The sequence below is a fragment of the Convolutriloba macropyga genome, chromosome 15 (assembly GCF_964194025.1).
Source record: "Convolutriloba macropyga chromosome 15, txConMacr16.3, whole genome shotgun sequence".
Classification (NCBI taxonomy): domain Eukaryota; kingdom Metazoa; phylum Xenacoelomorpha; order Acoela; family Convolutidae; genus Convolutriloba; species Convolutriloba macropyga.
The window spans coordinates 14,537,920-14,563,567 of NC_134482.1; the positions used below are offsets into that span (position 1 = coordinate 14,537,920).

Below are 25,648 nucleotides of genomic sequence, written 5' to 3' on the forward strand. Positions count from 1 at the left end.
GGATAAAATAAATGTATGAGAAGTAACTACGTTGAGCTGTAAAGGCATTAAGCAATTTTTTGAAAGGAAATGATTATAAGACAATTAAGATGAGCCTAATTAAAAGTTATTGCAAGTGCTTGCCGCAAAATAGGGTTTTATACTAAATTTCACATTCCTGTACATATTTTTATACCAACAAAGGAGGTGTTTTCCAAATTTTACGTTATCTCCACATTTTACGTTTTCGTGAACTTTTACTTGAGCTCTTCAATAAAAACAGCAAATTCGAAATATTCCAATTTCAACTGACCTTCTTCTCTCAGTCACACTTCTCTAAACGAAATACAGACCATATGAAGGAATAAAAGGTAACAAAATCAAGAGATGTAATAGAAATTATGAAATGAAACAATGAAATTATGAAAGAAAAATTAACTGCGCAAAATATACTTTCAAAACAAAGTCATCTCAAAATGTTCTTTTCGAGTTCAGTGAGGAACCTTTGAAGAAGTTTTCGACTGAAAACTGTGAGTTTCATTGATTTCACTTGGCACCTTAAACAAAATGAATTATTTGGTCATATCAAATAAATTACTCGGTTTAGGACACACCAAAAAAACTATAAATTCCGACAGCGACTATGTTTAGAATAGTAATTGAGACTCATAATTATTTGCAAAATAGTCAGTCATTTTTCTGAAGCTAACTTTTACTTTTCTGATTTTGATTTCAGATAACAAATGCGTAATTATCACTCAATAATTGGTATTTGGAGGATTGTTATGGAGTCCAACAATGTCGCCGAGTACAAATCAGGACCTCAATTGATTTGAGATCATTACCCGTGTTGAGAAATTCTTCGGATTTAAACATTAGAAATCGTCGGTTTTCGTCGCTTTTACTTCGCCAAAACCGATCAAAGCCCTTACGTTTTTTTCGTCGCTTTGATCGGTTTTCGTCGGTATTTTAACGTAAGAATCGTCGGTTTTTGCCATTCTAAAAATCTCACAAACCGAACAGTCCCTGCCAGTATTCGAACCTTGGACCCCTGTAATACTTGCCACCTTCTCCTCCACTGCACCACTTGTCACTTAGTTGTACTCTATTTCTTTTGTATTTAAAACAAATTGAGACTGACAATACCGACAAAAAACGACGATAATCGACACTTCTTAATGCCAAAACCGACAATACCGACGAAAACTACGCTAATCGACACTTCTTACATCAAATACCGACAATACCGACGAAAACGTGGATAATTGACATTTCCTACATAAAAAACCGACGAAATCGTCAAAAGTCGACCAAAAACGACAATTCTTGCTTCGATTTCGCCGCAATTTCTCAACCCGGGTATCAATTTGTACTCTGTTCCACTTTTTAAGTAAAAAAAGAGTTAATTTATGAAGTACAATTATGCAATAAAGTTCTTGAGGTATTATTATGCAATTAATTTTTGAGGGATTTTTGTGCAAATGTTCACATATTTCAGTTGAACTTCTTTTGCAAAAATGTTTTTATTATAGAACATCTTAAATCAGAGACCTAAACATCACCACTCAGCCCAATCGATATTATCTTGCAGTCCCTTTCAATTAAAACAAGTTCAATATTGGTGGTTCCACGTTTGAACGGATTTTCGAAAGTTGGCAACGACGTTTTCGATGACTGTCAGAAAAAATGTACGTTTCCATCACTAATCTATTGCGGCGACAAGCGAAACGCTTTCGGATTTAGTCAGGCAGGACAATGAAGACATCAATATGAGAAATCTTGACCAGCTTCCAACATTGATTGACTATCAAAAAATATGTTTATAGGCATGAGAGACAATATAACTGAGCCCCAACTTGTGTTTTTGTTTTTAATTGGCCATCGAACGTAGAAATGGCGTGGAAACACAGAAAACGGTCACGCCAACAACTCAAGGGTTCTTCCCGGACAATGAGCAGCTTCATAATTTTTTTGGTCTTTCGAGAGTAGAGGTCAGGTTCGTTTTGCAATTAGCCCAGCTGAATGAAGCCACGGCCAGAACTCGTGCTTGGATAAATTTCTAGAAGATAAACGGGACATCGTTGAACTGTGTAGACAGTAACAGGTCTTCCGAAAGCTCAAAATATTTGAAATATATGTTTTTGAAATTTTCAAAATAACAATTATTTTGATTGATAGCAAAATGGACATCACAAAGACTGCAGGAAGATTTTAATGTCAAATAAGGCTGCTTCCTGCGATTGAAACAAATGCTTTAACCTAACAAAAACGTTAAACTTAATCATTTTTACTATTTTTACTATTAGTGTCCAAAGCAATGTTTTGTGTTTTTAACACAATGTTTTGCCTTTTAATCCCCAATTTTTTCCGTTATTTACCTGAACTATTCATCAAAACCTAACAATCTGCTTAGCCAAAAAAACAAGTCAATAAAATAACCGATTCTCAGAAAGAGTTTTTGAGGTTCGACTCTGCAAAAAAAATTTTCTTGATTTCTTTTGTTTTTTTCTTACTAGCATAAACGCTTAGCATCGATCCACAGAGTCAAAATTTTTGTACGCACTGAGTAATAATAAAGATTTTACTGATCTGAGGTAGTAGGTCTCTGAAAGTTTTCAGAAAAAACAGCTTTTAAAATACAGATTTCAAAACTCAGATCTTTTTCAGCAATAGAAGTTTCTCGAAACATCAAAACTAAATCATAGTTAGCAACATCAAACTTTTTGCACAGTTGCAATTATTTTATCTCGGCAACTTTTTGTTTATATAAGTTGTTTAATTTCAATGACTTCTGAATATGTAGATTGAAAAATGTGTGCAACTTTCGTTTGTTTTTCTTCTCCTTTTGCACACATTTTGTTATCGTTGCTGAATCCATGCTCTGTTTCTACGCTTTGTTTCAAGCAGGCTCGGTTTTCTAAGCAGGCTGCAGATATGACTAAAACCCTTTCATTAAGATGGAAAACTAAAATGAGGGATTGTTTTTAAATTAATCTGCAGCTTAACTTACGTCTCTTTGTTTTGTTCCTGTCTTTCTTATATTAAGCTTTCATGCTTCGTGGGTTTTACTTCCTTTGTTTGTATTACTATTCGGTGGTACTTTCTGAAATCTTGTAATAAACTCTGGTATTTTAGGCCTTTTCACTAAAAAGCGAATTCGGCTTCTTTTAAAATTGATTATTGCTTGCAGTCCATAAGTGCGCGAAATGTGGTCCTGAATTATATGAACCTATTTACGCAAAATTTTTCGGTTGAAGTCAAACTACTTTTGAGGTGGAAAGCAGTTTTGATTTTTCATCTTTCGGTTTGAAGGTGAAAAACACTGACAAGAATATCCATATAACTAACCACTTTTTCGTACCCAAACTTGGAAGTATGTTCCACATACACAATGTATAATCAGAGGAAACGTGAAATCTGACAATAGTAACGAGTAAATTAGCTCAAACGTTAAGTATCGTTAGATTGCTCATAATGATTCCTAAGGGAAATTGAACGTTAACAAATACGTGGTGACAACAAAGATTTTCATTTTAAAAAATGTATTTTAAAAAATTTTCAACTCTTTTTGATAATTCATCTCTGATTTCCTCTGTTACCATCGTCTACATAAACAATTTAATGTCGCAATTGTCATTTTTTATCAAATAGAAGTGTTTTCACGAAACGCTTTTTTGTTGCTCAAAAATGTGCTTGCCTTAGAAATTTCTCTGCTCAAAATGAGTTCATTTTATTGACAATTTTATTGATTGTCCAATTAAAAACTTTTGTCGGAACTTTTAATCAAATTTTGAATCATTATCCAAGGTTGAGCCGGATTAACAGATGTCTGCCCTTAACGAGGATGTAAGCATGTTTTCGATATACTCTAAATAAATTCCAGGTAATTTTACCTGAACGGTGTTCAGGTTATCGGAAATTCAGGTGAAGTTCAGGTGTATAAGCACCTGAAACACACTTGAACTGTATTTTAGGTCAATTATCACAAAACTATCAAAGTTCTAGGAGAAACATCAACAATTTTATAAAGCAGTGTCCAGCCGTTTTGAAAGTTTTTCAAGGTTATGCTCGTTTAACATAAAAATTTCCCACTCTTCAGCCCTACTGTTGCTTCTAGCTCGAATAAGTATTTCCCGAACCATCTTAACAGTCTATAAAGTTAGAACCATCTTAACAGCTACAACTTGCTAGTTTCAATTGTTGCTCGTCAGTATCTACTAGCGCTATTCAAATTCAAAACTGAGTCAGAGTCCAATTCATGTCACAGTTTGCACTGATATTGACCGATTCAGAGCCAATTCAGTGATTCTTCACAGTTGGTTCTGAAATCCTTCTGAATCAGTACTGAAACTCAAAATTTCTATGAAATTGTTCTGAACCAGTACTGATTCTCACTGAGCTTTAGTTATGGGCGTGCTTACAGCTTAACATATAAGTATGCTTGTATGAAACGACCAACACATACAGACTTGAGATTTAATAACATCTTGTAAATTTCAAACATTAGGTGAATTTCAAAAAAGCTAAGAAATCAACCGTTTTTGTTTTTTTAATTCATTCACGTATATTTCTCGAAAATGACCAAAAATTAAGCGTCAAAGTTTTTATCTAGATAATTGAAAACGGTGAGTATCACATGTAAAAACATGAGGATAATTAATGTTTCATGTTTGGGTTTTCGTTTTTTTACACGTGGAGGAGGTAAGAAAAGTCCAAATTTTCTGTCTAATAGAACAAATTCGTGTTGTGTTTTCAAAATTTCTGTTGGGTTTATGTTTATATCTTATTTTTGTACCCGCTGACATTATGTAACATGGGAGTTTGTTCCATTTTCGGACGCTTCTCAACGATAGCAATCTACAGCGGCCGTGTTTCTTGTTTTTGTTTCCGGGGGAAAGGTTGTTTCGTTTTTCTGTACGAACTCATCATACCTTACGCGATAAGAAAAATTACTTATGCAATAAAACAAATTTCTTGTGCAATAAAAAAAAATCTGCTGCTCAAACAAAAATCTGTTGTTTATATGTCAAGTTGAATAGGATATTTTATATAAGTGCAAACTTTAGAAAAAATATTGGTAATAAGACTTAGCTGTTGTCTAATGGGGAGTCAAAGAAAACAAACTAACTTCAATTATCAAAGTAACGTTTCCCATTCCTTCCGAGTGTACTATCTATCGTTAGAGACTGTCATCCAAGCCCACTTCCGATGACACATTAAGAGTTGCGATGAAGAAATGAATTATTCAAAAATGAAACGCAATTACTAGTTGCTCTCAATCGAAATTTGCAGTGATTATATTAGTCTTGTCGGTTTTTTTCAATGCAATTTTTCGCTTGATCGATTTTTTGTCTGACCCACTTGACATTTTGCCCTCAACAGGTGGGCAAAAAGTCAAGTTGGTGGCGCCCAGCGGGCATTAAGGGCTCTTAGGGCCTTTCAGCTCGCTAGTCTACAAGTATACGATTCACAGAAACTGTTCTGGAGACTTATACTTATGGTGTGAAGGGCGGTTCTTAGAAATTGCTTGACTCCCACTATTGTGAAGAATTTGTTAAAACACGCACGTGCACGTTGTAAAATGCCAAAAGTCCGCAGTGCCAGAAGTTAAAAAACAAGGAGAGGCTATCTATATACATCGCTATAAATTGACTTTCATTGACGTTCGCATTTTATAACATACAAGTTAAATGTTTTAAGCAAAAACACGTTAATCTGCAGAAGGAACTGCAGAAGTTCTTGCTTATCATCTCAATCCGCTATTCGTTTGCGGCTAAACGCGAGATGTTCTCAGTAAATTAGCTATGCGTAAAACTAGCTTGATTGATTAATTTAACGATGGCTAAAAATACGAGGTCGAATTTTGTGAACCTGAACTTCGTTAAAACACAGTTGGGCTCAGTTTCTCACCTACCCTCACAAAAAAATAATTGTTCATTCATTTACTCCATTCAAGCAACTAGAAAAAGAACCCTAAGGCTTTAGTTTTTAGGTAGCGTTGTCCCTAAACATTAACTATTAGTCATAATTTAATTCAAAGTGTATTAAATTATTTTCGTGCAGTAAAAATAGTTAAATGGAATTGTCCCTAAAACTGTTTGATGTATCAAATCTTCACCCAGTGTCACAATCAGAAGTAGACGTAACCGTAGCAAACATTCCATTCGATTAAAAGTCTTAAAAAGTGTAAATGTAAATCTGTCATGAAAAAAATTGCATTTCTTCACTAAGAATTGTTAATTGTGCTCAAACGAGTTTGTAGCAACTTAATTGGCCATGCTGATCTTTTTTGTGCAATTTTTTGTACTACCAACTTAGCTTCTGATAGTTTTTCAGAACATGTGAAGCCCGAAGGGCATTGAGTCGCTGCCCGGGCCGAGGTGTCCACCCCTAGTCCACCGTTATTAAGCGAGATTAAGGGTGTAAAGCCTTTTCCACTCTTAAATAGCAGGGGAAAGAGTGTAAGAGTGTAATTTTGTAAAAATTACACTCTTTTTACACTCTTTACACTCTTTAATCCACTCTTTTTACACTCTTAAAAATTACTTTTGATTACACTCTTTCGTCCAACTTTTAGTGGGGAAAAGAGTGAAAAGTGTAATTTTGAAGCGATTACACTCTCAGAAACACACCGCAATTTTGAAGAAATTACACTTTTAGAAATACACTACAATTACACTGTTTTGTCCACTTATTTCCTTCTTCTGAACGGGTGTAAATCTTAAATCTTATCCAGGCTCCGCACAAAAAAAAATACAGAAATTTGTGCTGCAATAATAATAATTTGATCTACAGAAAATTTACTCTATCGGGCCAGATCATTGGTTGTGCGTTTGAGTTCTGCAGAATTGAGGAAACGGGATGCAAAATGGATTGGCTTACATTCTCCATGGATCTTGCTGTTGTTGCCCTGATAATGCACTTTTTAGTTTTGTGTAAAAGTAAATCCCAGGGGAAATCCAGCCAGGTGTCAAAGCTAAAAAACGCAAAAATATGTAAGATTGGCGTTGAATGTGTTGAATTTCTGTAAGATCAACGCTTGAGCGTAGATCTTACATAAATTCAACGCATTCAATGCCAATCTTACATAATTTTGCGTTGAATTTTAGCGTAGATCTTACATATTTTGCGTTGAAATTAGCGTAGATCTTACAATTTTTGCGTTGAATTTTTTTGTCGGCAAAATCCTCGGCCCGGGTGAGCAGTTCTCAAAGTGTCTTACTAATTACTTGTCTCTCAGTCTGTGGTCAACGGAAACTGTGGCTGTAAGAACTAAGTTCATGCTGTTACTATTTATACCCGTGAGCCTGCACCCCTGATCTTCCTTAGTCGTTCATGCCCTCTATTAATTGATCATACGCTGGACTCTATAACTTGTAGCGAGTTAATAACGAAATCCACTATCGCCAGTCATTTGAGAGCAATTCACGCGACGCCAGTCTTATGTTTAGTGTTCAGTAGCCGCCGTCAGCCCCTCAAAGGCTTTTATTTAGGCTCTTTTAGGCTTTTATTTCGCTGTAGCTCTCCTCTTCTTTGTTGCTGTTTCAATCCCGATGTGTGTCAATCGCGTCAATGGCGTATATTTTCCGGCATTTTTCCGGCTATGTTCAAACCTGACAATCCTTTTAATTTCCATTTTACTAAGCCTGCAATATCCTTTTATTTGATTATTCCTAATGTGTTCTGTACTCCATGTGTAGAGAACACGTTTCTAGTAATGTAAATTCAGTAAGATAATGTTAAGTTCAGTCTCTTTTATCGGAGAGTTACTGTTTTACACGTGTTATTTGGACGAAGTCAAGTTCCCTTTTTTTTGGCGGGAAGAGTTTCCAGTTTTGTAATATTGGCTTTGGCCTTCTTGAATTGATGCATCATCAACAGGCTCCGGGGAGAGGAAACCCATAAATTAAACCAAAGAAGGGGAGAATGATGTAACCAAGAGACCAGAGGGTAGCTCGCGTTGCCTAGATTTCCGTTCCGAGAAAAAAGTTAGCAAAAAAACGGCTAATCGGCCAAAACACGTGCAAGACCGGCAACGGGGCGGACGTACGTACCGTAAGCCGTTTTTACCTTGACAACGCGTACAGATCCATCTTTTCCAGGCGACGTTTCGACAATTCGTCCCAGAGGCCATATCCCACGGGGAGTGAGGTCTTTGAGGATCCACACCAGGTCATTGACTTTCAACGAATCACCCTGCTCGGACCATTTTCTTCGCTTCGTTAAAGTGGGAAGGTATTCTTTAACTAGGTGTCTCCGGACGTGGTTCATGAGCTGCTGCACGTTCTTCCACGACTTGAAGGATGCTGGCATGGTTGACGAAAAGTCTCCTGGTGCCAGGGAATTGTAAGGTCTCTGCACCAGAAAATGATTTGGGGTGATGGGTTCTTCATTGTCTGGTACGTCAGCCACATGTGTAAGTGGTCGAGAGTTCAGCATGTTTTCGGTCTCAACCATGATGGTGTGGAAGACATCTGATGTAAGCCTCTTGCTCCCTAGAATGATCAAAATGATCCGTTTAGCATTTTGGATCAACCGTTCCGACGCACCACCAAAATGTGGTCCGTATGGTGGGTTAAATTTCCAAACTGTGTTCTTTATAAGAAGTTCAGAGGCAATGCGTTGATTGTCGAGACTACGGACGCATCGCTTCAACTCTTCGTTTGCCCTGACAAATGTTTTGCCGTTGTCACTCAGAATAAGTTTTGGTTGACATCTTCTTGATGCAAAACGTCGGAGGGCTATGCGAAAAGTGTCCGTGTTTAAATCAGGGCATGACTCAAGATGTGCGGCACGTGTGACCATGCATGTGAAAATGAGGCCGTAGTTCTTGGTGAGTTTGTCTTTGGTGTCTTCGATATAGAAAGGTCCGAAGAAATCAATTCCTTTATTAGCAAATGGGAATTGCGAGAAAGTATCAGGAAACCTGCACACTGATAGTGGTTCCATTAATGGCTGGATATTTCGGGCATCAAAACGGTGGCACAAAAAACATCGAAATCGGATGCTTAACAATGTTTTCCTGAGGCCGATAACGACGTATCTCTGTTTAGCAAAAGCTTTGACGGCCTCGGTACCTTAGTGTATACAAATTCGATGCGCATGCTAAAGATACAGGCGTGGTATTGAGTCTTTGGCATGAAGAATTATTGGTAATTTAGCTAATTGTAACTTTTCAGGAGCAAATTGTAGTCGGGATTGTGATCTAAGTATTCTGTTTTTGTTTAAGTACGGATTTAGGGATCGAATCTTGCATTTAGAGTCTAGTTTACGTCCTCTTCTTAGCGAGTGAATAGCTGAATGGAAAACTTTTTCCTGGAAACTCGAATTAAGTGACTGTGTGCTTGGTTGATATCGTCTGCATTGTACTGCTCTTTGTTATTTCGTTCTTTTTTAATTCTGAAGCGCAGGTTGTAAATAGTTGCGAGTGTTAACAGCAGTTTTGTCCAAGATCGAAAACGGGTTGGGTCAATGACTGGTTCATTCGGTTTTGATGTACTCGTTGTGTGAACAGAAACTATTTTGTGTGCAGAGTTCCAGTCGGAGTAATGTTTCTTTAGGAAATCAGGAGCCTGTAACCATTTAGAACATAATTCTTCTGGTTCTAGGCCACGTGTTCCATGGTCTGCAGGATTTTGATTTGCTGGTATATAATGCCATTGATTGGATTTTGAAGATTCGTGTATTTCTCGGATTCTGTTAGCGACAAACCGTTTCTGTTTCTTCTTAAAAACAATCCAATCAAGAACAACTCGACTGTCTGTCCAAAAATGTGTATCGTGTATCTTCAGTGTTGTCTCTTTTTGAACTGTTTTCAGTAGTCGTATCCCGATTATTGCGGCCCAAGCTCAAGTTTTGGAACTCTCAACAATTTTAAAGGAGTTACTTTGCATTTACTGATTATGAAGCTGGTTTCTGTTTGTTTGGCGTTATCGTCATAACTTCGTAGATAAATTATTGCTGCCATAGCACAAGTAGACGCATCAACAAAGACGTGCAATTGATGTTCAATTTCCTGTGAACTTGCAAGAAAACTGAGTGCTCGCGAGTGTTCAATGGGGGGTGATCCGAAATAGCTGTTTAGTATTTTTTGCAATGGTTTATGTAATTTCTGGGGTAGCGGTGTGTCCCATTTTAAATCCAGTTGCCAAATTTGTTCCATTACAATCTTGAAGCGTATAGTCACTGGTGACGCAATACCGATTGGGTCAAAAATCAACTTAACAAGACTCAACAGTTTTCTTTGGTTATACATTGCTGCATTCTTTGGAAACTCTTCCAATGGTTTTATGAAAAACTTATAATCAACGAAATTCCATTTTTGTCCTAATACGCGAGTGAAATCTTTTGATTCGTCTAAGTCTTCACATGGAATTTGTTCCAGCACTTCGCAACAATTAGATAAGAACTTGGCCAATTTGAAACCTCCTCGTTGGAGGCATTCTTTGACTTGCATTACAGTGTCATTCGCTTCAGTGATAGTGGGCAGCGAATGAACGTAGTCGTCCATGAAAAATTGTTTCGTTATTGCTGCAAAAGCTTTGGGAAAATTTTCTGCATTGTCTTTAGCGCATTGATTTAGGAAAAAGATGGCCATTGAAGGCGAACAAGTTGCCCCAAAAATCAAGCGAGTGAACTGATATTGCTTTATAAAATTGTTTTTCGACCAGAGAAACCTAAGTGCAGATTGATCTTCTTGTTTGACAGCAGTTTGCATGAACATACTTTCAATATCTGCAAGTATTGCAACTGGATGTTCACGAAAACGCAGCAGTATGCCAAGTAAGCTGTTCAAGAGATCTGGTCCTGTTAGGAGGTTGCTGTTCAATGACTGTCCTCGATAAATTGAAGCGGCATATGTCACCCGTCTGATTTTTCCCGGTTTGTTCAGATTTTGAACAGGATGATGAGGCAGGTACCATATTTTTTCAGGTTCAACTCTGTCATTTCGACTGGTTTTATGTAATTTTTGATTAGGTCTGTTGAAAGCGTTTGATCGTGATTTTCTTTCAGCTTTGGATTATTACCTAATCTTTTCTCCAAGCACTTCAGCTGATTAAGAGCACAGTAATAATTTTTCTCCAAAAGGCAAGGCGTTTTCCAAGGAAAACCAATTTCATATCGCTCAGAGTTATGTCGGATAGTTTTCTGAAAAACTTTGAAGCATCGTTGTCTTCATCTGGAAGAACAGAACTGTTTTCTTGGGTTCCTTCACTTTCAATTTTCCAGAATTGCTCAACTAATTCGCTAAAATGTGGTTCTTCCGTCTGCTGTCTTGAAACATGATAAATGAATGGTTTAGTTGTTGTTGAATGATGGTTAATTGTTGATTCTGAAGGCTGGAGAGAAGATTCATATTCCCCAGCTAATGTCCATCCCAGTTTTGTTTTCACACCAAACGGTTGATTGATGTTTCCGTCTATTACTTCAATTGGATGAGTGTAAGCAAAAGTGTTTACACCTAGCAGGGCTCCAATTTTGCCATCAGCAACCTGAGGGAATTGTATGTGGCGGAGATTATTAAATGTGTCACATAATTGATTCAACTCAAATATGTTGGCTGGTGTGACGTTCATTGCTGGCGTGCTGTATGCACGATATATCTCAAAGCTTTGCCTCAATGATTTATATGGAGTGATAATTACTGGCGCTGTTATCTTTGAGAGCATTTCGTTCTGGGTAGTCAGGTATTGGAGTGTAGTAGATGTTTGCGCTTCGCAAGGAAGTGCTAAGAAGTTTGTTATGGTGTCAAGCAAGAATGTGAACTGGCTGTCATGATCTATGAGTGCATACGTATCAAAGGCTTTGTTGCCATTGACAAAAGACACCGGCATAAACTGTAGTTGTTCAAGCCAGTCTCTCAGAGGAGCTTTGATTATTTGAAGGAGAATCGAGGTTACTCCTCTGAGTATTTGGCTCCTTCGTTTTAACAAAAGATTGTCCATAGCGACAGTGTTGTTGTTTGTTTTGGCTTGGTGGTACTTCATTTGATGGATGCTGTGTAGGACTAAATGGAGCAGATCCTGTGGAGAATGCTGCTGGCGGTCGTCTCACTTGTTTTGAAGGGTTGTGTAGAGTAGAATGATGTCGGCCGTTGCAGGACTGGCAGTTCTTTTGTGAAGAGCAATTTTGTCTGAGGTGATTATTGCTCAAACAATTCGTGCACAATTTGTTTTTGATAACTATTTTATATCGATCTTGTGAAAAATGGTTACTATTGCAATGGGGGCAATGTCGGTTGTTTTGCAGTTTTCCGTTAGCTTTCGCGTTGTTTGAGATAGTTACCGAGGATGACCACTCCCTATTAGAAGTGGTTATTTGTGGTTTAATTGCAGGCTGCAAAACAGCGTTAGAATTGACTTTGCCAAATAAGTTTTGGTTATTTATTTGTGATGACGGTTTATAGTGAGCCATCGGAACACTAAAGTCTTTGACGTAGTCTACGCTGTTTTGTTGTTGTCTAATTGACGTAAAGGTTTGCTCGCAATTAATGGTATTGTAAATTTGAGCATGAAGTTCTAAGAATTGTTGAAACGAACGAAGTGAAGCTGGTTCAGCTTTTGTTGTGAGCCTATGTTCCGTCCATTTCAACAAAATATTGTAAGGCACTTTTTCATTCGCTTTTTTGAGCAATGTGGAACTCTGAAGGTCTGCCTGGAAGCCAAGGTATTCAAATGTTTGAACTAAGCGCTTTAGAAAATTTGAGAATTCGACAAATGATTTTTTTTATTTGAATCAGTGGCGTGCCATGACTCGAGTTGATTTATAAAGGCGCTCACCACAACACTTGGGTCTCCAAAATGGTTCATCAGTTCATTTAGAGCTGTTTTATAATACGCTGGGTTACAGGAGTACGACTCAATGATTTTCTTTGCTTTTCCAGACACTGAGTTTTGGAGACACCTGATCCGATGTGTGTCAGTTATACCAGTATTATTATGAACCATAGAAAAGAAACTGTTAATCCATTCATGGTATCGCAGAGGGTTGCCATTGAAGTGCGGCAGTGAGACTGGTGGTAGTTTGATGGCTTGCTTGTTACTTACAACGTTGTTGTTAATGTAGTTTTTGCCTAGGTTTTCTGGAACTGGTGGTGGCAGATATTGCGGTAATTGATCAAAATGCGAAGGTTTTGGGTTGCTGTTATCATTAAACGTTGCAACTGTTGGACCAGGTGATTGGGAAGTTACATTTTGGTAGTTATTGCTGTTGTTATAAATTGTTGTGGCAGGGGGTCTGTGGTTCAATTGTATAGGATCTGTGTACTTTTTGTCTGAATTTGGTAGACATTGCAACTGGTTCACTGATGCAGGATTACAGTCATTCATTGTTTTTGTCCTGTACGGTTGTACAAAATGACTTGGATCGATCTTATTCTCAATCTCATTGCGAACAAAATGGTTGCCGAGGAGCTGTTGCTGGTGTAAACTCGGCCAAGACTGTGAACTTCCAGCTATCTGATCTTCTGTATTGTGCGCAATTTTCCTCGTTGCGACTGAGTTCACGATGCTAAAAGGCTGGTTAAACAGCTCTTCATTTGCATCATATATATTATTCCCCTTTTTGTTTGACGTCATTGTGATTTGCGAAGTACCAGGATTTATTTGAGTATTCATTTGAGAATTGGACACCTGTACTGTGGGATAACTGTTCCTTACTTTTGAAGGAATTGTAGTTTCTGCCATAGTACCAAGAGGAAATTGATAATTGTGAATCTTTTATGTACTCATGGCGGTTTGCTGTACATTCTGAGTTTGAATATGGCACACTTGCTCTTTGAGACTTTGTACATTGATGTCAAGTTCTCCTGAGTCAAGTCGCGGTTCATGAATTTTCGTTTTTGGTCTGACAACTGCTGGCACTGTTTGTTTGCCACTTATTTTATCTCTTTTAGTGGAAAGAATTTGAAATTCCGATTGGTTTTGTGCAGTAGATTTTTCTAAACCGATCTGTGTTTCACGAGTTTTCATCTGTTTTTCAAAAGTATTTGATCAGTTTGTTGAGCTTGAATTAATCAAAAGGGTTCCTGGGGTTGTTCATATGGCCCTGTTACCTGTTGTATGGCACTAGGGGAGATAGTTGTAAAAGTTGACATGTTATCAATATTGTTAGGTACAGGAAACTGATTGTAAGGTTTGTTCTGAATACTAATTTCATTGCCAAATTGACACGTATGAGGGTACGTATCCTCAGCGGGTGTTTTCTGTTGTTGAGTTATGTTAGGCTCAACAATGTTTTTACTATATCCTGAAATATGTTTAGCTTTTTGTTTATTATTTGGAATGTTGGTGTTATGTTGTTTAGTGTCAAAACTTGTGATTGTGGCTGTTGACGTTTGAATTTTTTGAAAATCAACAAACTTTTTGTTGGAGGTTACATCAACCTCAAACGAAACGTCTATTGGTTGCTTTGTTGGAAGTAAAGTGATGTCTCCTGATGCGTTGGGATTCAGTTCGTCAGTTTGAATTGTGTCAAAGGCAAACGGATTTGTGGATGTATGCAGTTGTTGGTTCGCTTTGGACTTTTTTGCTGAGAAGGTTTGACTAGTTCTCAGAAATTTTGATAACAGTGGTTGTGTATTGCTGTTTGTTGGCAAAAAGAAGGAAGGTTTTGTCCTGGGAGGTATTTATGGAGGTTGGAGTAGAGCTTTAACTTCATTATTGTTGGCCTGAACCGCCTGTGTTGACTTCTCGGTTCGTGTTGGCGATGATCTGTTGGATTCAAGAAGGCGTGAGCTGCACTTCGAACTGACGCTTATGTCATTTCGTAATCGTTTGGACGACTGGCTGAGTTGTCCGTCGTCATCCAGGCTATTGACTTCATGTTCGAAGATCTGCAACTTCGAGAGAAGGTTTGACTGTCTTTCTGTTATTGATGAAACTCTGCTTGGATGAGGGTTTTCGAGGAAAACTTTCTCAGCGGCTTTTCTCAGTTCCTCCTTTGTTTCTTTGATGTTGTTTATTAGAAGAGTCAGCGTTCTAAAACTTTTTTTCTCTGTGAAATTGCGGTTTGCAGAAGATCCAGTTGATTCATGAAATTATATTCTGACAGCTTAAAAATGTTCAGTGCGATCTGGCAGCTCTGAGTGTTTTTCTTTGTTATCTTGCTGTTTTGATCTCTTTCTCTTTTTCGAGTTCTTTCTTAATTGGAGATAGGCAAAAACAGCTTGAAAATTTCCTCGCGGCGCAACTTTTTTGAAGAAAGGGGTTTGAGATGCCCAACACCAATTCAACAATTAGATCTAACAATGTGTTTTGTTTGATAATTTTACCCAAAGGAAATCCCTCCAAAATTAATTACACTATATTATTGAAGCTAAATCTAGCTTTATGATTTTTTGTTTGAGAAAAACGGAAAACTCTCGAACGTGTGAACGTAGACCGTTTTTTTTCAACAGACTCAAATAATTGCTAGTTTTGTTTATGAATTTTTGACCAATAATCTTAGGATGACTAAATAATTGTTACATTAGACCGAGGAGTTTTGCTTTTGTTAGTTGCTCACAATTAAACTCCAGATGTTTCTTTTTCCCTCAAGTGGATGATATCCTAACCAAGTGTGTCTGAGCAAGGAATAGAAAAAAACTTCAGTTAATTCGTAATTAGGAAAAAGGCGATGCGTTCAGGCAACACGAGCTACTGAACACAAATTAGGTAGCTTGCAAAGAAACTTTTTTGTAGTGAGATATTTTCTGTTGAACTGTTTCTTTTATTTTTGCTGTTTTGAACACAAACTGAAGAATCTTTTATGTGAAGGTAACATATGAAACTGTCTTTAATCATCAATCTTCATCATCTTTTAAGGTGACGTCTGAAACCAGTTTCTCTACTGTGACAGTTGGTGACTATTGTGACCTTTGGAAAAAAAACTTCCTTCATCTAATTGGTAACGTCTGTAACCAGGGAAAAAGGGACTTCAACTGTAACTGCTGAGACAGAGGACAAATTAAAAGAAAAATCTGAGCTTTGTAGAAGCTATGTTGACATAAGTATTGATCAAGATTTTGCTATATGAGTTGGAAAATGGCAGGAAGCGTACAAAACGATTTTGCTTATCAGCTTGCTTTTTGATCAATTGTTTTTAAATATTCTGGCTCATGTAGCTTTCACTTTTCAATTACTTAGCAAAGGCAGCAAAAACTTTTTGTTTTGATTAATGAATTTATTGCTGCTGTTTTAAACTAGCAACGAGCTTTTCTTTCCAATAAAAGTGCAGCCATTCATCAAGAAAGAAAAAGTGAAAAGTTGAAAAAGATTCCAACAAACTTTAAAATCTGATTCTGAAAAAGTAAAACTTTCTATCAAAACCTTTTTGCAGCTTTTTTGTTAGCAAGCGTGTCCTTTTCTAACAAGATAAAACGACACTCGATTTTTGTTTTGATGCGTCTGAGTTTTAACTGTTATCAACTCATTTTTATCGAAAAGTTGCAAAAGAATCAATAATTTTTTGTCCAAAAGTTTGAAAAATTGCCAGAACTTTCAGAAAACTAACAGTTGCTTCTTTGCTCAAGCTATGGTGAGAAAAAAACCAGGTTTTGAATCAATGTTTTTTCAAGGGGGAACGGGACTTCTTAGGTAACGTCTGAGACCTAGGGCGATCATCTTCGGTAACGTCTGAAACCAAAAACAAATGTCATAGCCTTCTCTAGGTGACTACTGAAACCTATATTTTCCAAAAAATAAAATGTCACAGATTTTGATTTTTTTCGGTATAGTAAAAAAAATGTCGTCAAAGAACATCGATTGTCATAGAATACCCATTGTCATAGAATACCCATTGTCATAGAAGACCAACAAGACAGAATTCCGCCAACAAGTAAATCGTTTAGAATTCCAGTAACTGTGTAAATCAGAATTCCACCACCAAATTGTCATAAAAAACTCAAATTATATTCAATAGAGCGCGCGGAAAAAGGGGGATGCTTGTGAGCAAGAAAATATATTTATCAGAATGATTGCAAAAAAAAATTCTCACAGGAAAATCACCAAAAAACTATGTACTCTATGTGTAGAGAACACGTTTCTAGTAAAGTAAATTCAATAAGATAATTTTAAGTTCAGTCTATTTTATCGGAGAGTTACTGTTTTACACGTGTTATTTGGACGAAGTCAAGTGCCCACTTTTTTGGCGGGGAGAGTTTCCAGTTTTGTAATATTGGCTTTGGCCTTCTTGAATTGATGCATCATCAACATGTTCTAAAGTAATTTCCATTTAGAAATTCCATGGATGCTTTTTAATTGCTCTAAAACGAAGTTTGTAGAAATTCCTAGTAGCCGCCGCCAGCCTATCAACGGCTAATATTTAGGCACTCTCTTTTTTTTAATTCGCTTTACATTTTGAGCACGTTTTACGTTTTTCATAAAACCCGATTTTCACGATTGAGTTTAAGTTTTTTCACGTATTGAGTTACTCAATGTAGCGAATACTGTCAGAATCAAGAGAATCGGGATAAACCAATAAAACCCGTATATTAAGTCATAGTATCTTAGTTTATTTAAAGTTCACTAGAGCTTTCGTCTGACCCATTCAACTTTTCGTCCGCAATAACGGGATAAAAAAGTATTGCTCAAAGGGCATTAAATTCTAAGCCGTAAGCCTTAGTGTACTCTAACAATACGATTCACGAAAGTTGTTTTGAGGAGACAATTTCCTGTTGTGAAGGGCGGTTTTAATCTTAAAAGTTTGGCCCTCCAGTCACCCCAACTCCCTCCCCCCATCAGCACCTCCATTACCCCCACTCTCCCTCAACACTCCCATTGTCCACCCTCCTCCAGCAGGCCATTTGAACACCCATCTCATCTAGCCTTAGCAATCCTACCCCCACCCCCATCCTTGAAAACCACCCCCACCCCCAACTCCTGCCCCCCGTCCACGCACACAAAAACACACGCACACACTTGTCACCCCTCCCTAATATTAGCATCCCTATGCCCCAGCTGCATACTACTGCAGCAAACCGCTCGCCGGTCCTTTGAGAGCAATTTACCGGGCGTTAGTCGGTAATAGTTGTATCTCATCTGAAGAATATTAAAACTATAAAGCAGAAAAAGTTGAAACGATTGTAAAAGTTTGAGCCTAAATTGTTCATCAGGAGATGAAAAATTTTATGAAGTCTCAACAACAATGGATTGAATTTAAAAGCTTTTTCATAGTAAACTTGCATTTCTATTGTATTTCTCCGCAAAATGTATCGCGCAGCTAATATTCAATTAACAAAGAACAACAGGGTAGTAAAAATTCCTTGTTCCCGTATAAATTTGGTGGTTGGAACAAAAGATTCCTTTTTAGGAGCAACGCCAAAATAATTGCCACACTTTTTACCGGACTTTTTTCTGTACAAAGAGAAGAGATTGAGCAAGAAATACTTTAATGTGTGCTGATAATCTTTACCCGTTTTTGTTTGAAGGGCCATTGCCCGGATCGAGGAGTCACCGCTAAAAACTGCTAAAAGATGTAAAATTTGCGCTGATTTTGAGTAAAAGGTGTAAGATTTGCGCTCAATGCGATGATTGCGGTGAAAATAAATTTACGCGATGAAAATTTTTTTCTCGCCGCTTAAGCGGCGAAAGAAAATTTTTCAACGCTACCAGCAGAATGCGAAGAAAAAACGTTTTTTCAACACTATCAGCAGAATGCAGCGGAAAAAAAATTACAGCTACCAGCAGAATGCGGTGAAAAAAAAATTTCTAAAATAGCAAACCTTACAAATGTTCACCGGTAATTTAAAGGCTTATCTTAAATTCACAAGAATTATCATTGGAGTAAGTGACAGATCGCGCAGGGGAATAAGAGGCTGACATGAGAGAGTTGAGTACTTTGAACCCGTGTACGGCAATTTATTTTTTGTAAGAAGGCCGGTGAAAAACAAATTTTTCATCGCAAAAACGGCAATTCTTGCTAAAATTCACTGCTTTCAACGCAATCAACGCTACAAGATGCGGGCGCTTTGCGCTGAAAAAGTTTTTTTGCATTATTTTGTAGAAAAATGTCAAAGATACTTTCGAAGGATTTACAGATGGAAAGTTGGCTGTTTGCCGTAAACAACAGAAATTTGAGACCCACAAAAAGCATGACACGGTTAAACAGATTTCACCTCGGAGTCAGCTTTTTGCCGCTAAGGGAAAAAGCAGAAAACTGTCCAAATTTTCTCCGCAAGTTTCTTTTGTCACTTATCTAGAACTTTGAGCAATGTAATTTCTACCGAATTTTTGTTGACTACAAATTTATGAAGAATCAGAGATTGCTATGGTACTGACGTTACTCAAAAACAGGCGGAGATCATCGTGTAAGTTTTGTTGAAAACCGCAGTCAGCCTCTGATTGTCTATTATTTCGGTGCTCTACTTTTTTACAATTTAGAGAATTTGAATCGTTTTGGGGTGCTGTCTTTTTCAAAAGATCTGTTCACACATTTTCATGATTTTTGAAGTTAAATTGGAGTAGTGATTTTGGTCACGCCGAAACAAGAAAAGGAGCTAAAAAACCAGTAGATTTGCGCTGCAAACTTTTGTGCTCTAATTATAAATTAGAGTCAGAAAACGGTGTTTGAACAAAAATTCGCTTTCTTGCTAGTGGTTTTTAGTTCACATGTGGCATTTTCAATTTCATTTTTTGTGTTTCTCTCAATCCATTCATAGTTCATTCTAGGTCTAGTTTTCTTGTTTAGTCTTTGAAAATTATTTGAATTCCTTGAATTGCGCAATGTAGTGAATACCTTTAAAGTCAAAAGAGCAAAATCAAATGATCGAAAGAAGCAGAATAAGCATATAAGGCCCGGTCATCAAGTCAAGTGCATTAGGTTATCAAAGTTCATTAAAACGATTGCTAGCTGGCATTGGTACCATGCTTAGAATTGGTCAATTGGGAGGCTGAATAAAGTGTATTTTCGAATCTATCCGAATATGCAGAATTTGAAAACCAAATAAAAAGATTTTGATAGAGAAAAATTCTGCCATTTTCTATCTCTTATTTTTTCTTTTTCTTTTTCAATCCCAATGTGGGGCAAGCGGTTCAACGACGGCTATTTTACGGCAATATGGCGGCTATATTTTTAATTCTTTTTCATTTTTTGGAAATATGTAGGACTAGGTAAGTTTTTATTGCACGATTCTTTTTTCATTTTCAATTGAGTCATTTTCGGTATTCTTTTCTATGATTTCTTTTCAGATAAAGTCATTACTTGAAACTTGACTCTCGCTTCCGAACATAGTTTCTTTGTTTTAAAACGCTGACTGCTGTTTTCCAATAATGGACTTTAAAAAATAGCTTAATTTTTAGTGTGTAGTAACTAAGGGATCTATTCTGTTTCGCCCCCCCCCCCCCACCTCAGTGTTTTTCATGACCTCCCCGCAACAAATTATAGTTTGTTAAATAGCGCGTTACTATGTAAGAAAACAGCACGTGCGCCTGGGGGTCATAAAACATTTATGCTCACTAAGCTGCGGGGGGGGGGGGGCAAAACAGAATAGATCTTAACTGAGAACTGATGTTTTTATTCAAGGTGAAAAGCTCAATTTGAAAATTTTTGACTCCATATAAGTCCCACCCACCTATCTAATCTACCCACCCCCATCACATGCCCCCACACCTACCCCACACCAAACACCCACCTATCCCCCCAACTACCCCCCCCCCCCCCCCACCACCACCCCAACTAACCCCCCCCCCCCTTACCTATCCACATTTCTCACCAAAAGTTGATTTCTTTCCACTGATATTGCTTTTTCATTTCTTTTTTCATATTTGTGAAATATAGGGGTTATATAAGAGTTTTATTGCACGACTCTTAGAGCGGTTTACGCTATTCTACCGGCTATGCTTGTTAAGCTGAAGTCATGACTTGAAAATGGACTTTTCTTTTTGAACATTGACCTCTGCTTTAGAATGTTGACTTCTGTATTCAAACATTTAAAAGTAGATTAGCTTCTAATGTATAGTAGTTTAGATCTTATGATAATTTTAAAGATTAAAATGTGATTTCAATATTTTTTCTTCTCATATATGTCCCTCTAACCTATCTAAATAGCTTCAGGAATTCTACTGGCTGTTTTTTAGCTGGAGATGATATGTGGGCTGATTTTACGACTGCGTAATCTTGCCGTCAGTATATGGGAGCTGTCTCTATCCAACTATCGGTGTCATCATTACGATCTCCCGAAACAGTTTAGTCTTTTGATAACTTCATTGGAAGTTTTTTCTGAACGTCAATTTTTCCGCAATTTAGGTATTCTGTGCTCCTAAATTGAGCTGCTTTCCATCTCGTCGGCATGTAGGACAGGGCCATTCTTGTCAAATAATCTTTATTGTAGTTAAGGTTCAATTTTCTCCCCAACTTTTAATAGATGTTAATATTAAACTACAAGCAATACAATATCATCATGTTTTCGAAAAAAGCCCTTGACGGGTATCATCCAAACAATGCTGAAACAAAAAAATTGTGAAGAGTAGTAGGCACAATAATGTTTCGAACAACCTACCTGTGCGGCTAATATGCGATCTCAAAAATGTGATGCAAATAGTGATCATAAGTACGGCTAATATCAAAAATTTCTCATATCTTTCACACTATTTAACTCAAGCAATATTGAAATAGTTTGGAATTTCGAACTTTTGGAGGTTGGGTCAGATTTTGTGCCTCAAGTAGTTTATTCAAGACACTATATTGCCGAATACTATTCACAAAGTTCAAACCATAATATTTTTGGTAATGCTTACAGTTGAATACTAAAAAGATTACAGTAACAATTATTAAACTTTGGCACAAAATGATATACAAGATTGAAAAATTCCAAACAACTTCAGTTTTGCTAGAGACGCATATGTTAAAGATATCAGTGTTTGTTAATTAATATTACACGTACTTCTGTACTTCTGTTCTGATCATGTCGTATTATCCGATTTAATTTTTTAACGATTTATCGAAAAAAAACTTTCGAGCGTTATCTAATGCATATTCCTTAAGAAATACAATTCTTTCATTTGATTACTAAAGCATTGACCAATTCAACAAAAAAGAGAAATAATACTTGATAGTTTTACGTCTGGTCTGGCACTGAATCCTACTAATGTGGACACTCCAACACGAAACAGCAATTTCAATCAATCGCTTTTCGATCACTGTTTTGTTACCAAAAAAAATATAGAATTGAAGTATGTTTTTCCCCTTTGAGGTCGACCACAACGTCTACCTGGTACTACACGATCCAAGTTTTCCAAATTACGAGAGAAACTGAAAGGCGTGCGTCAAGTAAAGTTCGAAATGCATTGATAACATTAATGCGAAACGAATATGAGGCAGCTCGATTAATTTTAGTATCTGCATGAAGTGTAAGAAGTACGGAAGCTGCTGTATCGAGGTTAAAAAATAGCTGTTTTTTTGATGTCTGTAGCTGTAAACAGGTTGCTATTTCTTTAGTATTCTTGTGAATGATAGCAAATTGCTCTTCAATTAGTTTCCAGTTTCTGTTCTGGTTTTCTAGCTTTTCATTTTGAACATTACAAGCCTTTTAAAATTCATCAAAAACCAGAAAAATTTTTCATCTGTCTGGGTGCCAAGTTTTGTGAAATAGCCAATAAGTTTAGATATGGATAATTTAAGTGCTATGAGACGTTCGTTGACAAGAAACAAAAATTCTTGTAATACCTTCGGGGCTTCCATTGCTTTTTCATAGCAACCTCGGAGCAAAAAGACCAATTCTGGTCACTGCTGCTGCTATCACTAGTGAGCCGATTCTCTTTTTTTGGTTTCTGAGGTCATCTTTGACTCTGTTTTGAATTTTTTTCAGTCGCATTGCCGAGTTTCTTTTCTTCAATTTTGGCTTAGACCGTTTCTTTCAGGTTTTTTGCGTGAGGCAGTCAACATTGAATAGTTCAGTATTTTTGGTATAGGTTGTGGTGTACTTTTCCTCACATTGCACTTGTTGCAATCCAATTCGGTGTTACCACTTTATGTAGATTCGGTACTGGCTGTCGAATCGTTAAGTCATATCTGGAGAAAGGTACTAAGAACTCGACATTTGTGAATTTGGCCGTAAAAAGATCTTCAGTTCCTTGAGGTAAGTTATTCCTTGGGTTTCTTAGACATCCTATGATTTCTTTTTTCCTCCTTCCTGTGACTTCTTCAGTGTTGATCGCAGTTCCAAAAGTTTTACGCAAAAGAACAAGAACTACTGTTGAAGTAGGTAACGTTTTTGTGTTTCATTAAAAACAGTTCTGTTTTAGGAAATCTCCTTACGATTTGATGGCTGTAGATATATTGCTGAATTATCTGGTGTTTTTATTTATGCACCTATTTGCTATATTGAGGCTTTTGGTTTGTAATATCTCAATTTTGTTAATTGGTTATTTGTAGTTTGCTAACTTTCAGGTGTACTGTACTTTGTGTGTGTGTGCGCTGAAGCACGTGCTTATTGATATCGATACTAAATTTGCTATTTTGCATTAATGGCGTGTATTTATATGGCTTTGTGAAGGATCTATATTCATGGGTATTGTAGTTGGCAGTTGAAATATGCAGTTTGAAGTTTCAAGTTTATTCGCGATTTTCAGATAATTTGGCCAGCATGTGCTAAAATATTACCACTTGCTAATATTTACCAAGTGCCACCATATTTTCACCATTTGCCTGACATTTTGAACCTGACTATTAAATATTGTGGGATTGGGACCAGGTAAGTTGGCAGGGACGTGGTTCATGGGTCCAGATTCATACGTCTGATGTAAAATACAACAACAGTAGATAATGTAGCTATTGACAGTGCAAGTTGTGGTGGAGGAATGGAATGATGGCTGATTAGTGTTCTTTTATTATCAATAGTATCTGTAGTGATGGGTTTGTGGACAAAGAGGAGAAAAACAAAGTGAAGGAAGGTGATGAGAAGGGAGGGGTAAGTTGGAGAAGAGGCAGATTGTCATTAGTTAAAAAATTTGTAATTGATTATTTTATTAGTGGTTGTAATGTAGTGTAAAATTTGAATGGTTAATTGAAAAACTGATAACTGTAGGTTGAATTTTAGGGTTGGTCGTAGTGTTCAGTCTAATTGATGCTACTGATTTACCCTGATGTGGTTATGCTAATAATATTGTAGTATTTATTCTATAAAAATTTATATTTTTAAGAGAGTTGAGGGTATAAGCAGATAAAGGGACAGCTAGTTTGTAAGTGCGTTTAAATAAATCAGTGAAAGGAGGAATATTTTGTTCACCGTTTTGTTGTGTTCTTTGTTGCACGTTGTTTTACAAATAACGGTCACTTGTGCATGGAATATAAATTACCTTTGCATTAATTACTACGTCGGTTCAACTGATGTGAGTTTGTCCTTTTGATCATTGTTCATTTTGCGCGTTGCACTTTAATTACTTCATAGCTTTCAGATAGTGATCTTGAATAATGGAAGTTGCTCAGTTCGTTCATTTGTTATCCTTTTTGCGAACTTTGCGGTTGCCTCTGACTTATTGGGCGTATCTGGTTTTTTTATTAAGTCTGCTGATGCTCGGAAGGCTTATTTGTCGAAGACGGAGTTCATAAAACTACGTACAAAGAACATGAGGACATCGCAGCTGATCTTTAAGCTGATAATGTGATCCTATTTTCATTCAATACATTGAAAGGCCTAATACAGCTGTAGTGAAGGCTGAGGTTGGAAGTCTATGTGGTCTGAGTGCTCTTTACTACACTTTCACTGGTCGGTACTAAGGTTAAAACTATTTTGGTAACAATCGTTTTGTTTCTTAGTTCTTGGGTTTAGCCTATTCCTGGGATTTAATGTCCTGATTTTTGGCAGAATTATGAGAAGATGATAGGCGGCCATACAACAAGCTATCTGTCAGTATTAAGAACCGCGCTCCCACTGTACTGATCCAATGCATTAGGAAATGTGTCGCCAAGGAGTTTGGTACCATTTTGAACAATTTTTAGGCTTTCCTCTGTGAGTTTTCAATTATTGTCTAGTCGTTCACTGTGAGTTTTCTGTCAATTTCATCAGTTCAGTTGATTTTTCAAGGCTGACCGGTATGTGCCTTGGTCGAATCGAACAAGAGGGTTGTGTTTTGTCGAGTTCAAGGGTGGATTATGTTGTGAACGAGGGTAGCACCGATGAGAATTGACTATGATTGCTCGATTGCCCTTAACTTTTATTGTAGCTTCTGTTATTATTGAGAATTTTCTCCATTTCACTCTAGGTAACTTTATTACTGTTTGCTATCGGTTACTGTTTTGACGGTTACGTGTTGTTAATGCAGTAAAATTGTGTTGCTGACGATTCAGCATTATGTATAGGCATAAAAGCATAATGAAAAATATGTCAAATTTTGGTAGAAGCGCTTATTTTCGAAAATAGGAATTATTTCGGGTTTTCTCTCTGAAACACTACTGGAGTCTGGTTTTTACTGTTCTGGGGAACGACTATGCAATACAATCGCTGTTAATTACACTTCAGGTTAGGTTTTGCGCGTCTTTTTGAAGAGTAAAAATTTATAACTATCGGACTACAGGTCGCATTAACGACTGAAAAAACATTGCAGCGCAAAATTTGCATTAAACAAACTTTTTTTGCAGACTTATTATCAATTTTATGATCTGAACCTGACTACTTTTGGACGACTATTTTGAGATGAAATTTTATGTCACTCCTCATATTGTATTGGTGCTCGATGGTTCGAATAGGTTTTCC

General features: G+C 37.0%; 1 protein-coding gene across 1 annotated transcript; it reads right to left on the reverse strand.

The window, feature by feature from the left end:
* Window positions 1-7,983: 7,983 nt before the first annotated feature.
* Window positions 7,984-8,928, reverse strand: LOC142354098 (uncharacterized). Its single transcript, XM_075406370.1, has one exon. It carries the CDS (start codon window positions 8,926-8,928, stop codon window positions 7,984-7,986), a length of 945 nt encoding a protein of 314 aa, XP_075262485.1.
* Between the last annotated feature and the right edge of the window lie 16,720 nt (window positions 8,929-25,648).

What these genes read in the sequence shown, in the direction of transcription:
- LOC142354098 (XM_075406370.1), bottom strand. Translation starts at nt 8,928, where the DNA reads ATGGAACCACTATCAGTGTGCAGGTTTCCTGATACTTTCTCGCAATTC.